Raw genomic sequence first — 14219 nt, forward strand, 5'->3', positions numbered from 1 at the left:
TCATGAATGTGATGGAATGAGAGTGCGCAGTAAAAATCGGGTTAAGAAGATAGCTGGGGAGACGTGTATGAACTGACATTAAGGGAAGTAAATAGAATCCGGAAAACAATTTATCCAATCAGCAATGTGGGACAGGCAAACAACTGTGAAAGACTCACGATGATTCCACAGGACTGATGATGAACCATGAGACTGACTTTCTGATAGTGAGGGGAACTTCTCAGAATGCAGAATGAGATAACAGAATGAGCCCCACTTCTGCCCTGGCTCCCCTCCCTGACTGCCCTGTTCTCTGACTCTTTGGATCCCTGGTTCAGTTTCAGCTCCACTTCCCAAGCAGATTCAGCCACCCCCCCCCAAGTTCTGGGGTCTTCCCCTCTAACCTTCCTCTGTATCCATTAGTTGTTTTCTTAGTCTTCCCCTCTTTACCTTGGGTCTCAGGTCCCTGCTGACCTTTTTTGTTCTGTCCTACCAACCCCAATGTTATTCTCCCTGGCTGACAAAAGGGAAGCAAGAGAAAGAGGAGTCTGCTTGACCTCTTCCCCCCTCTCACTGTGGCCACCCTTCCCAAACACTGAGGGGTGGGAGAGGGGCCCTTCTGCTTCCTCACAAACCTGGATCCAAGTGGCCCAAGGGAAGCTGCTTCTTGCTGGGCAACCCCTCACCTCCTGGCTCTCTTCACAGTCCCCCCCCCCCAGAGAGCCAGGTGGGTCCCCAAACACAACTGCCACCAAGAGGCCTTCCTAGGAGAAGGGTGCCCTGTAGGGACCGCAGGGGGCACCGGCCCTCAGACATACCCAAAGGCTGGTACTTCAGCTTGAATCGGTTGTACCACGTGCTCTCGAGCTTTTTCAGAGCTTCGTTGTCATGCAGGGGGAAGAACTGGGTCACGAGGCCAGAAGTGAGTAATCTCCTCACTGAGAAAGGAAGGAGAAACATGGGAGGACATGAGCAGAGCAGCCCACCTACCCCTGGCCCAGACAGGCCCCCTTGGCCCGAGGGCTCCCTGAGCACTTGGAGGCAGTCGTCCACCATGTTTTACCATCCCCAATCTAAAGCAAATCTTCCCTTCCAGGCTGCTCCTGTCCCTTCCTGTTTTCAGGGCCAGTTGAGAATGTCTTGTGCCAAGAGAGAAGGAAAGAAGGGGAAACCCCTGAGCTGTTTGTCCTGGCCACTGCCAATGAAGGTCTGAGCCGTGGGGCACCCTGGGGGCTCTGGCCTAGTTCTCAGCCTCTCTCCTCTTCACCCTGCATCAGGTAAGAGCCACAGGGGACTCGTTTCTCTAGAGACCTTGCCCCCTTTTTATCACCCAGCAACCTGATCTGGTTTCCATCAGGCCCTAATATAGAATAAGTCTTTTCCCATAAAGAAGAATGAATGTGGCTCTGCTCCCTCCCCACTGCCTGGGACAAGCAGGTGGGCAGCCAGCCCTCGAGGACCCCATCCTAGCCCATCCTAGAGAGGACCCCAGAAGGGACTAAAGAAGAGGAGCGCAGGTGAGATTTTGTCTGGATGTATGGAAGAAGCCAGACAAGCTACAGGATGGGGAGGGGCGGAGTTGAGGGTCTGCCCACCAGGGTGGATGGCTCCAGATCTGTCCCAACCCCCAAGCGGCCACAATGTCGGGGTCCTTCCCAAGGCCGCCATCGTGGTTCTGGGCTTGGCACTGACCAACTGACTGCACCAACACTGTCTTCTTGATCATGAGTGACTGTTTTTACCCCAAGGAGGGGTAGCATAGACCTAGCTGGGCTCATGGGTAACAAGCCCGTGGAGTGGAAGCTGGACGCTACCTGATCCCCTCATTTAAGGAGGGGAAGCCTGAGGAGGTGACTTGTCCTGACTCAGACTCCTCTCACCTCCAGGACCTCACTGGCCACCAGGCCTCCTCTGTCCCAGCTCTGCAGCCTCCTGGGTATGAAGTGGGAATAACAATGTCTGGGCTCCCTGGGAACCGCAGGGCCCTCTTCTAAAAGGAGTGACTCGGGTCAGCCTCTGATGCTCTCCAGTCAACCAGAGCTGTCTTTGTCTACAACTGCTGCAGTTCCCTCCTGGTACAGACCCACTTCTGCCACATCTCCCAGCACTGGGCTGGAAGCCTCTGGGGGTCTTTGCTTAAGGTGGGCTCATAACCTAAGAGAGGTCCCCTCTGCTCCTCAGCTGCCACATCATGCGATGCTTTTTCCCTCCCTTAAACAGGATAAAGGATGTCTCCCATCCAAGTACTAACCACGCCCGACCTTGTTTAGCTTCCAAGAGCAGATGAGATGGGGCGCACTTGGGGGGCGGGGGCTAGAGACTGCCATGGGCCTAAGAAGACTCATCTGTGCAGGAGAATGGAGCAGGCCTGAAATGCCCAGGTCGGACAACTTAAATGCTATTTTCATCTGACACACAGTTACAAACAAATGAACAGCCACTCTTTAGGGTAAATGCCCAGAAATAATGGCTGATGACCTGCCTGCTACTTAACAGAGATCTCTCTGAAAGAGAAAACTGGCATCTTCATTTAAAAGTTGCTTTATAAAGGCAAGCTTCCTATTAATCTCAGGTGCAGTTGTGTAAGCACTCAGTCTTTCTTCATGTATAAGCGTGTTCTGTAGCTAGACAGCCAACTTCCCGAGGGAAGGTACGTCCTTTAGGTGAAGGGCTTTGTCACCGTGAAGCCCTCCTACCCACGTGCTACTCTTGGGATCCCTGATCATAACTTCCAGCACAGCATTTGGGTACCATAATCACCTGGGGAATGGCTGGCGGACTGGTATGTTACCCACAATTTGTGTCCGTACTAAAATCTAAGGTAGGTATACATTATCTGGCACACTCTGAGAACTCAGAAAATTCTGGATTCAAAAGCAGAACCTCATCCAAGCAAATGGGCTGCTTTAAAAATAAAAATTCAAAATAAAAACAGGAACCAAAAGATAATCATTCATAGTTCAAAGAAACTATGTTAAGTAAGAAGACTCTTTGGCTACACCAGTAGGAAGCTTCCCTTTGGATTCTCTGTTCTCAAAAGTACTGAAAAATGTGACATTTAAGTAACTGAACAACTTACGGATAGATTTTCCTGGATAGAGCTTGGCCTGGGGGTATCCAGGGATCATCTTTTCATCTCTTGCTCTAAGATTTTCAAGTTCATGCTTGATAATAAACTGACACTCAGCCATCGTGAGGAAATCATCATTGTCATCTAAAACAGAAAAAAAAAAAACCCACTTTAAAAAGTTCAAAAAGTTCAAAGGTAAAATTCAGTGATACTGTCTGTTACTTTAGAACCCTGAAACAATAACCCCATTTAGTGATACTGTCCCAGTTACTTTAGAACCCTGAAACAATAACCCCAAAAAGAAACTCAATTAGGATTCAAACTGAAAAAACAAATAAGCAAGTAGAATATCCCAGACGTTACAGGAGAGCAGGAAAACTGAAGTCATTAACAAGTGGCATGGCCCAATGACCAGAGGAGTCACTGAACCTGAGTTCAAATTCCACTTTAGATGATTACTCCTTGTGCGACTTAGGACAAAGGCCTTCCCCTCCTGGGAGCCGGCTCCTGAGACCCCTTTCAGACCCCTGAGATTTATGATCTGTGCTTTTCATGCCCTACAAATACAACACTCTTCCCAGGGTGCAATCCCCACCTGACGTACCCATCCGCCATATTGCCCAGGTTACAAGTATCTTCCGCTAGGACTTGGGGAACTCACCACTGAAGCCTTTGAAGTTCTGCCTGGTCTCATAGGTGAACACTCTCATGGTGTTATCATTGCATTCCTTCACCAACCCCACCGATTCTGCTCCGAGCAGCAACCTGATTGTAGAGGCGCCAATGAGATACACATTCTGACTCTCCAAGGTTTGTTCTTCACACTTCTCAATCAAGGGTCTTATCAGCAACTGGGCACCTTCAAATAAAAAGCAGACAAGTCAAATGACAGTAAAAAAAGGAAATGTGTTTTTTTTTCCTTAGAAAAAAAAAGAGAGAGAGACATTTACCTTTTTTCCTACCTACACCAGACTTTCAAATAAGCAAATCTCTGATAAAAGAAATCAGATAAAAAGGAAAATGAATTAAAAAGTTAAAAAAAAATCCAAAAAACAAATCCCACAGCAAAAAACAACCAAGCCCTAGCATGTTGGAATCCATTGTATGGGCCATCAAATGCAAGAAATGCCCTTGGACACGTGAACAAGCCACTTTACCAATTAAACAATAAACAAGTTGGGTGCTAGGCGCAGGAGCTACAAAGTGGGCAAACTTTTCTCAGCCTCCATTTTGTCATCTGGACATGGGTTTAATGGGCCCTACTTCACAGAGCTGCGGGTGACGCAGGGGAGTGTGACACAAAGAAAAGCCATTTTTATTTCTAACTCCATTGGTGCTTCCTGGCCTACAAAGAGTGAATTGTGGGGAGGGGGGGCAGTCCAACAGGACAGTGGAAACCAGGAGAGACCAGGCTTCATCTCCTGCTTCTGGCCTCCCCTGAGCAGTGAGAATCATGGGTCTCCCCCGAGGTCATCTAGGCAAGAGGACCCTACAACAGTAGCTAGGAGTGTCCTGGCTTAGGAACCACTGAGCTGCTACATATTCTACCTCAGTTATTCAACAAGAGAGAATCTATTCCAAATATTAGCAAAACTGAGCCAAGGGCTCCTCAAGGTGCAGTGTCTTCCCCCAATTTCTCAGAGCTGGGAAACAGAGGGGCTGCCCAACACCTAGGACCAATGCTCCGTCCCCTAGCGCCGCCTCCAACAAGACAGATTCAGGCTTTCTCTTGCCTCTTCCTAACGAAGTGTCAGTTTTTCAAATGAATAGGTTTTTTTCAGGGGGGGGGGGAAGCTTATAAACATATATGAAAGACAGGAATCCTTACAAAAAACTTTTTTATGGAAGATTTGTAGCAGGACCATTCAGCAGGACAGGATTTTGATGATCTGCACAAATAAAAAGACAGTTGCAATACTTATTGGGGGGGGGGAGAGAATAGTTTATTTTCTGAATTTTGATAATCCAAATGGCTTTTTTTTTTTTTTTTACCTTGTTTGATTTTTGATCCAGACACCCTGTGATTTCACAGGTATAAGGGATTCCCAACTTGGAAAGTCTCTTTACCAAGGCAGAGAGGTAACTGCTCTGTCACTCAGAATCTCAGATAGAAGCCTGAAGTCTTCACGGACTATGACTTGCGCCATGGTCACCCCACTGGCACGTGTCAGAGCAGGACTTCAAGCTACATCATCCTATCTCCAACGCCAACGCTCTCCCCACCACAAGCTGCCTAGCATTGACAACAGACTAAGAACCAGTCATCCATCACTTACCCACCGATTTCTCTGGGCCCTTTCATTTACATATATTAATTATGCCTTCTTTAGTTTATGCAAAAAACTTTCACGTAAACCTTGAAATCATAATACCTGGAATAAAGTTTGGGGGCAATAAATGGCCCAAACCAATTAGTTGAGGGTCAGAATTATCTTTTTTTTTTTTTTTTTTAATCCACTGTTATCACTATCTAAACAGAGCCTTCAGCCAAATGTACTAGCAGTTAAATTCAATCTCAATTTAGAGAATATTTTTATTACTTGGTTGTTGTAGAAAATAGAAAGATTTTCTTCTTATTTATATGATCAACTCAGTATTATCAACATTATAAATAAACTTTGACTTGAGTGTTCAGTTGTATCAATGACTAGCCAGATTATTCACTTGAAAAGGCATATGCTCTACTAAGATTTTTAGCAAATTAGTGTAGCTCATTACAGTTTGGGATTTACATTTCTATGTTGAATTTACTAGGAACTTGTTCACCTCACTCTATTCCCTGGAGAGCCTGCCCCTATATTTCTCCTTATCAGTGACCAAAGTATTAAGTGCTTCCTTTGAGCCCTGCATTCTACTAGGGCTAGGGCCCGTTCCACCTCAGAGTCTAACCACTAACCACAGAGACCCCATGCAAGCCATTAGGTACCTACGAGATAGAGCCCGACCCAGGGGGCAATCATCAGGGAAAGCACTGGCATTTAGGCTCCTCTCGTAGAGGGTGGGGTTTGAGATAAGACTTGAAGGAAACCAGCATAGCCAAGAGGTGGAGGTGAGCGAGGAGACAGAGAGTTGGGAAATAGAAGACAGGTAGGATGTGCAAGGGGAAGCCAGGATTGCTGGGAAGGGAGTAAAAGGCAAGACTGGAGAGGTAGGAAAATAAAGGGCCAGATGTGACCTCCCTGAGGGCGGGGACTGTACCCCGGAGTATAGCACAGTGCCTGGCACATAGCAGGTGTGTAATAAATCCTTAACGACTGTCTGAAAGTAACGTGGAAAAACTAAGATACCAGCACTTCCTGGTGGAGTCGGGAACTGCTCTAATTCTGTGGAGGACAGTTTGGCACAATGACCAACGAGCCAGAAACCTCAGTATTCCCAGCATCCTTCAGCATCTTCAGCATCTTCAAGTCCAAATCTGACTTGTTTCTTACTGCTTTCCTTCCTCTGAATTCATCTATCAATCATTGGCTAAATAATTAAACTTACAATTAATCACATACTGCCTTGTGACAACTTTCCTGGTACTGTCTCTCCCTGATGATTTAATTGTCACCATTCTGAAAGTCAATAAATCAATTTACTCCAAAGTGGCTCAATTCACAAACATGAAGAAAAATGTTGCCAGCATTAAATTACAGAAACCTTGACACCGTATCGGGCATTATCTTGGTATATGTCATGATGACGTGCAAAAAATTGAGTACATTCAAGATAAATAGCTAAGAAAAAATCCATTCATCTGATAGAAGGACTCCTCCTCATAGTTCACTTTTCCCATATTTGTCCTCTTGCCTGTTAGATGGAGAGCTGATTTTTACACTTCTTAGAAGAAATCAACAACTATGGGATGAATCAAGTCCATTTTAAGTACTGCATCTATTTATAAGTAGAACTTTAAAAGGCCATTAACAGTAACTGGAAAAAAACACACTTCCCAAAGTATTTTTTAGCAATTCAGATTGAAACTAAAACTTGTTTACTCACCTCCATTTTTCTTTTTATCACTAATTTTTTTCTCCAACCACCTCCTGGTCTCTTCTTTGACATCTCGGGCAAGTTCTATGATTACTAAAGGCTTGAAAAAAGACTCCGAAGTATCAAGGGCAGATAAGGTCACTTTCATCTTTGGACAATTTGCTAAAAAATAAAAAATAAATTTAAAAAGTTGACATCTGCTCAGGACAGAAGACATGAATATAGTGGTCCTTTGTTGCCTCAGTTCAATGCCATTTTTGAAAAACAAAGTTTTCTCCAATGTTACCAATGTTATCTTCATTGCCCAATCTGCAAACTTTTTATAGGTCTCCTCTTGCCCTCTTGAAGGCATCCAATATGGCTGACTGCCCTTCCTTACCCAATATTCTCTCGGGGTTGCCTTTCTCAGTCTCCTTTGCTAAATAATCCTCCCTCTAGCAGCCGCTATCTGTTGGGCCTCTCTCCAAGGCTCTCTTCCCCCTTATACACATCACTTGCCATGGGTTTAGTTAACATCTCTAGTCTGTGCCATACCCTGCCCACAGAGAGCCCCTGGATGGTGTCAGGTCAGATCGGGCCTCAGACACTCCCCCGCGGTGTGACCCTGGGCCAGTTGCTTCACCCCGCTTGGCTCAGTTTCTTCATGTGTAAAATGAAGAAGGAAATAGCAAACTACCTAGTGTCTCTGCCAAGAGCACCCCAAATGAGCTTCCAAAGAGCCAGACCCAGCTGAACAACAGTCATGAATCACCAGCAGTTTCTTGTGAAATCCAAACTGAGTGACAGGTGCTCCAAACAGAACTTTCCTCCCAACCCCCCCATCTTCCACATTTCCCTGTTTCTTCTACTCCTGGGCCCCCCTCCGCTCCTCCCTCTCCCTACCTCCATCACCCTCCTGTCCGCTGTCACCTTAGATCAGGTCTCATCCCCTTTCACCTGAACTATTACAAGAGACTCTCTTCCCACCTCCCACCTCCCACTTGCCAGAGGCTTTATGTGCCGATCTGGCCCAAGGCCCCTCCTACCTCTAGAATAAAATCTAAACTACTTTTGTTTCATTTTTTTTTTTTAATTAAAGCATTTTCAAAATATATACATGGATAATTTTCTTTTTTTTTTAATTTTATTTATAAAATTTTTTTTGACAGTACATATGCATGAGTAATTTTTTTTTATAACATTATCCCTTGTATTCATTTTTCCAAATTATCCCCTCCCTCCCTTAACTCCCTCCCCCCGATGACAGGCTGTCCCATACAATTTACATGTGTTACAGTATAACCTAGATACAATATATGTGTGTAAATACCATTTTCTTGTTGCACATTAAGTATTAGATTCCAAAGGTACATATAACCTGGGTAGATAGACAGTAGTGCTAACAATTTACATTCGCTTCCCAGTGTTCCTTCTCTGGGTGTAGTTGTTTCTGTCCATCATTGATCCACTGGAAGTGAGTTGGCTTTTCTTTATGTTGAAGATTTCCACTTCCATCAGAATACATCTTCATACAGCATTGAATGTACAGTGATCTTCTGGTTCTGCTCATTTCACTCAGCATCAGTTGATGTAAGTCTCTCCAGGCCTCTCTGTATTCCTCCTGTTGGTCATTTCTTATACAACAATAATATTCCATAACCTTCATATACCACAATTTACCCAACCATTCTCCAATGGATGGACATCCATTCAGTTTCCAGTTTCTAGCTACAACAAAAAGAGCTGCCACAAACATTTTGGCACATACAGGTCCCTTTCCCTTCTTTAGTATTTCTTTGGAATATAAGCCCAGTAGTAGCGCTGCTGGATCAAAGGGGATGCACAGTTTGATCACTTTTGGGGCATAATTCCAGATTGCTCTCCAGAATGGTTGGATTCTTTCACAACTCCACCAACAATGTATCAGTGTCCCAGTTTTCCCACATCCCCTCCAACATTCATCATTATTTGTTCCTGTCATCTTAGCCAATCTGACAGGTGTGTAGTGGTATCTCAGAGTTGTCTTAATTTGCATTTCTCTGATCAATAGTGATTTGGAACACTCTTTCATATGAGTGGAAATTGTTTCAATTTCATCATCTGAGAATTGTCTGTTCATATCCTTTGACCATTTATCAATTGGAGAATGGTTTGATTTCATATAAATTAGGGTCAGTTCTCTATATATTTTGGAAATGAGACCTTTATCAGAACCTTTAACTGTAAAAATGTTTTCCCAATTTGTTACTTCCCTTCTAATCTTGTTTGCATTAGTATTGTTTGTGCAGAAACTTTTTAGTTTGATGTAATCAAAAAGTTCTATTTTGTGATCAATAATGATCTCTAGTTCTCCTCTGGTCATAAATTCCTTCCTCCTCCACAGGTCTGAGAGGCAGACTATCCTCTGTTCCTCTAATCTATTTATATACATGGATAATTTTCAATATTCACTTACAAAACCTTGTATTCCAATTTCTTCCCTCCCTCTTATCCTTTCCCCTATATGGCAAGTGATCCAAAATATGTCAAACATGTGCAGTTCTTCTATACATATTTTCACAAATATCATGCTGCACAAGAAAATCAGATTAAAAAGGCAAAAAATAAGAAAACAAAATGCAAGCACATAACAGCAACAAGCGTGAAAAGGCTGTGTCATCCACATTCAGTGTCCACAGTCCTCTCTCTGGGTGTACATGGCTTTCTCTCACAAGACCACTGGAGCTGGCCTGGCTCATCTCATTGTTGAAAAGTCCTGTCCATCAGAATCGATCATTGTAGATCTTGCTGTTGCCATGTACAATGGTCTCCTGGTTCGGCTTATTTCACTTAGCATCCCCATTCTCCCTTGCTGGGTCACACTGACCCTGCTCTCCCCATTCTCCCTTCGCTGGGTCTCCCTGACCCTGCTCTCCCCATTCTCCCACCTGTATGGCCTGTTCAGTCTCCTGGGCTGGTTCCCACTAAGTGAGTCTCTCCAGGGTTTGACTTTTAAAGCCCTTTAAGACCTGGTCCTGGCTACCTTTACAACCTCAACCCACACTGCTCCCCTTCCTTGTTTCTCAAACTGATATTCCAACCCCTTTCCTTTCTGCCTTGTGTTTATTTTGTTTTTTGGTTGCATGTAGATTTTCATATACAAACTGGTTGTCTCTGCCAATAGAATGATAGCATTTTTAGAGCACTTTTAGGTTTGCAAACTGCTTCATAAACAGTATCACAAGGGGCTGGGAAGGAGAGACTATTATTATCCCTAATTTAAGGATGAGTAAACTGAGGTAGACATATTTCTTTTTCAGCATCTGAGGCTAGATTTGACCTCAGGCCTTCCTGACCCCAGATCTAGGCCTCTCTCCACTACACCACTCAGCTGCCTCTAGAACGTAGGGCCCATGAGAGTATCTCCGAGCCAAGCACAAGGCATCTGGCACTTAATAAGCAGCTAGCTGTTGAAGGGTTGATTGACTGTCCCTTCATACTTAGCACATATTTAGTTTTGCAGTCTCTTCTCTTCATGACAACTCTATGAAGAAGGGAGTACCAGGATTAGCCTTTTGATTGAAAGAGGAGAGGAGAAGGGAAGGAGAGAGAAAGGCAGGAGAGGTGAGAGAAGAAAGAGGAGGGGGAAAAGAGAGAGGGAAAGGGAGGGGAAGAGAGGGAGAAGAAAGGCCTTCAAACTGCCGGTTAGTGAGCTTGACTTCAGTTTCTGGGGAAATAATGGAAAAGATCTTTAAAAAATTGGTCAATAAACATTGAGAAAAGGAAGCAGAAATCACTCCAAATGCAGCACGGCTTCATCCAGCGCAGATCGGGTTAAACTGAGATTCTTTCCTTTTTTACCAGGTTACTAACCTGGAAGATCGGGGGGATGTTCTATTATTTGCTTAGATTTTAACAAGCATTTGATAAAGCACCTTTTGGTACCGCTATAAAGAACATGGAGAACTGGGGATGGTACAGTAGATTCCAGTATGGGGTCAGGAGTTCAATGCAAACTTGGTAGGAGTTCTTGAGTGCGGTGATCAAGAGAAATCTGGTCTTGTGATTAAGATTCCTTATTAATCACTGTTGCTGTTCAGTCATTTTCCACTCTTCGTGAACCGATTTGGGATTTTCTAGGCAGATACTAGTTAGCCATTTCCTTCTCCAACTCACTTTACAGATGAGTAAACTGAGGCAAACAGGGTGAAAGGAACTGCCCAGGGTCACACAGGTAGAAAGTGTCTGAGGCAGAATCTGAACTCAGGGTCTTCCTGACTCCAGGTCTAATGCTCTGTCCACTCCACCACCTCGCTGTCCCTAGCTGCAAACAGTCTGTTCCTCCCTAAGCAGTTCACTCGTACTATCTACTTCTGGTCTCTCCTCAAGTCCACTCCCTTCTTAGCCAAAGACTTTGCCTCACACTTCGCACAACAAAACAAAACAGGAGGCTACTGCCAAGCACTTCCCCTCCTCCAGACATCTCCCACCATCCCCTACTTCACTCCAGCTAGAGCCGATCCACCTACACAAACTCCGGCCGCCGTTCCCTTCCCCCTTGTCTAACAGGTCACCCACTAGCTCCCCGTTTCCACCTTTGATGCCTCCTAATTGGTTCCTTCCCTGAAGCCTATAAATCTGTCCATGTCTCCCTCATCTTTAAAAGGTGGTTCCTTGATCCTACCCTCTTCTCTCTTTCCTTGGTTCTTCCACATTCTTCTGCCTTTCTCCTAAACCCTCTGCAGTCTGGCTCCTAACCCATCATTCAGTGAAAACTGCTCCTACCAAAGTCAGACCTGTCAGGTCCAATGGCTTGGTCTCAAGACTCAGCCTTGTTTTCTGTGACTTTTTTCTCCCTGACACTGACTCTTCCTGATGTCCTCCTCTGACCCTGCTCTTCCCAGATACTCCCCATTCTCCCCTTGCTGGGTCTCCCTGACACTGTTCTCTCCATTCTCTCCTTACTGGGTCTCCCTGAGCCTGCTTTCCAGATTCTCCCATCTGTATGGCCCGTTCGGTCTCTTGGGCTGGTTCCCATTAACCCCATGTGTCCCTAGACCTTCTCTTGTCCAGCTATGATTTCTTTTTGAAGAGGACCAGTGATATTAGAGTCATATCTGGACTTGCACATGAGTTGGATTTAAATGAGGCAGTTTCTCTCTTCCTAAGACATCGAAGTCCATGGTGAGACAAAAGTCAAGATGATCAGCCATATGGACCCACATTTAACACCACATACTAAGATCAGATCAAAATGGGTCCATGATTTAGGCATAAAGAACGAAATCATAAATAAATTAGAGGAACACAGGATAGTTTACTCTCAGACTTGTGAAGGAGGAAGGAATTTGTGTCCAAAGGAGAACTAGAGATCATTATTGATCACAAAATAGAAGATTTTGATTACATCAAATTAAAAAGTTTCTGCACAAACAATACTAATGCAAACAAGATTAGAAGGGAAGTAACAAATTGGGAAAACATTTTTACAGTTAAAGGTTTTGATAAAGGCCTCATCTCCAAAATATACAGAGAATTGACTTTAATTTATAAGAAATCAAGCCATTCTCCAATTGAAAAATGGTCAAAGGATATGAACAGACAATTCTCAGATGATGAAATTGAAACTATTTCCACTCATATGAAAGAGTGTTCCAAATCACTACTGATCAGAGAAATGCAAATTAAGACAACTCTGAGATACCACTACACACCTGTCAGATTGGCTAAGATGACAGGAACAAATAATGATGAATGTTGGAGGGAATGTGGGAAAACAGGGACACTGATGAATTGTTGGTGGAGTTGTGAAAGAATCCAACCATTCTGGAGAGCAATTTGGAACTATGCCCCAAAAGTTATCAAAATGTGCATACCCTTTGACCCAGCAGTGCTACCACTGGGCTTATATCCCAAAGAAATACTAAAGAAGGGAAAGGGACCTGTATGTGCCAAAATGTTTGTGGCAGCCCTTTTCGTAGTGGCTAAAACTGGAAAATGAACGGATGTCCATCCATTGGAGAATGGTTGGGTAAATTATGGTATATGAAGGTTATGGAATATTATTGCTCTGTAAGAAATGACCAGCAGGAGGAATACAGAGAGGCCTGGAGAGACTTAAATCAACTGATGCTGAGTAAAATGAAAACTAGGGGAATCATTATACATTTCAACAACAATACTGTATGAGTATGGATTCTGATGGACGTGGATATCTTCAACATAGAGAAGAGCTAATCCAATTCCAATTGATCAATGATGGACAGAATCAGCTACACCCAGAGAAGGAACACTGGGAAATAAGTGAAAACTGTTAGAATTTTTTTATTTGTTTGTTTGTTTTTGTTTTTCTTCCCAGAATATTTTTACTTTCCGAATACAATTCTTCCTTTGCAACAACAACAACGAAATTCGGTTCTGCACATATATAGTACATAGGATATACTATAAGATATTTAATATGTATGGGAATGCCTGCCACCTAGGGGAGGGGGTGGAGGGAATGAGGGGAAAAATTTGGAACAGAAGGGAGTACAAGGGATAATGTTGTAAAAAAAAAAAAAAAATTACCTATGCATATGTACTGTCAAAAAAAATGTTATAATTATAAAATTAATTAAAAAAAAAAAAAAAAAAAAAAAAAAAGATGATCAGCCATGGCCCAGAATCCAGTGGGGGGCCCTTGCATCTTGGACACCTGACCAAGTCCCAAGCCCTTCTCAGGGCCTGCCTCGCCACTGCAATGTTCACCCACCCATCCCACCTTGCGTTAGACACCCTCCCTAATTCACCAATGGGCCCATGCCGCGATGCTTTTACAGGGTTTAGCTGCTGGGCATGTGACAGGGGAGCCACAGGGGAGAGCTGGAGGACAGGTAGCCTTCTGCGAGGTGACTGAGAAGCCCTGCTGCCTGAGGCGCTAGTTCTTGACTACCCTGGGCACCCCTAACTCCCTGGACACCCCATTCCCCACCATCTCGTGCTTGCTGCTGCTTGCTGGTCTTGTCAGCTTCCATAGACTCACTTATCTCTACTGAGATGACCTTCAGGCCTATGTATTCAACACTAACCCCCAGAGAGCTCCATCCTTATATCACCAGCTCCCTTTTGGATCTCCCCAAGGATTTCCCAAACTCCACATGCTCAAAACGGAACTCAAGATCTTCCCTCCCCAAACTTCCCCAGGGAGGAGAAGCCCCAGGGAACACAAGCTTCCCTTCTGGCCCGACTTTTGCCT

General features: G+C 44.3%; 1 protein-coding gene across 2 annotated transcripts in view; it reads right to left on the bottom strand.

The window, feature by feature from the left end:
• ANO10 (anoctamin 10) overlaps window positions 1-14219 on the bottom strand; it is a 165320-nt gene that overhangs the window by 141673 nt on the left and 9428 nt on the right. For both annotated transcript variants that reach the window (XM_074266962.1, XM_074266963.1), the window contains exons 2-5: window positions 7034-7186; window positions 3711-3908; window positions 3059-3193; window positions 798-917 (exon numbers count right to left, since the gene is read on the bottom strand). In XM_074266962.1, the coding sequence (XP_074123063.1) occupies window positions 798-917; window positions 3059-3193; window positions 3711-3908; window positions 7034-7172 (592 nt within the window). In that variant the 5' untranslated portion in view covers window positions 7173-7186. The remainder of the gene's footprint in view (window positions 1-797; window positions 918-3058; window positions 3194-3710; window positions 3909-7033; window positions 7187-14219) is intronic.

Source organism: Sminthopsis crassicaudata, chromosome 5, assembly GCF_048593235.1.
Source record: "Sminthopsis crassicaudata isolate SCR6 chromosome 5, ASM4859323v1, whole genome shotgun sequence".
Classification (NCBI taxonomy): domain Eukaryota; kingdom Metazoa; phylum Chordata; class Mammalia; order Dasyuromorphia; family Dasyuridae; genus Sminthopsis; species Sminthopsis crassicaudata.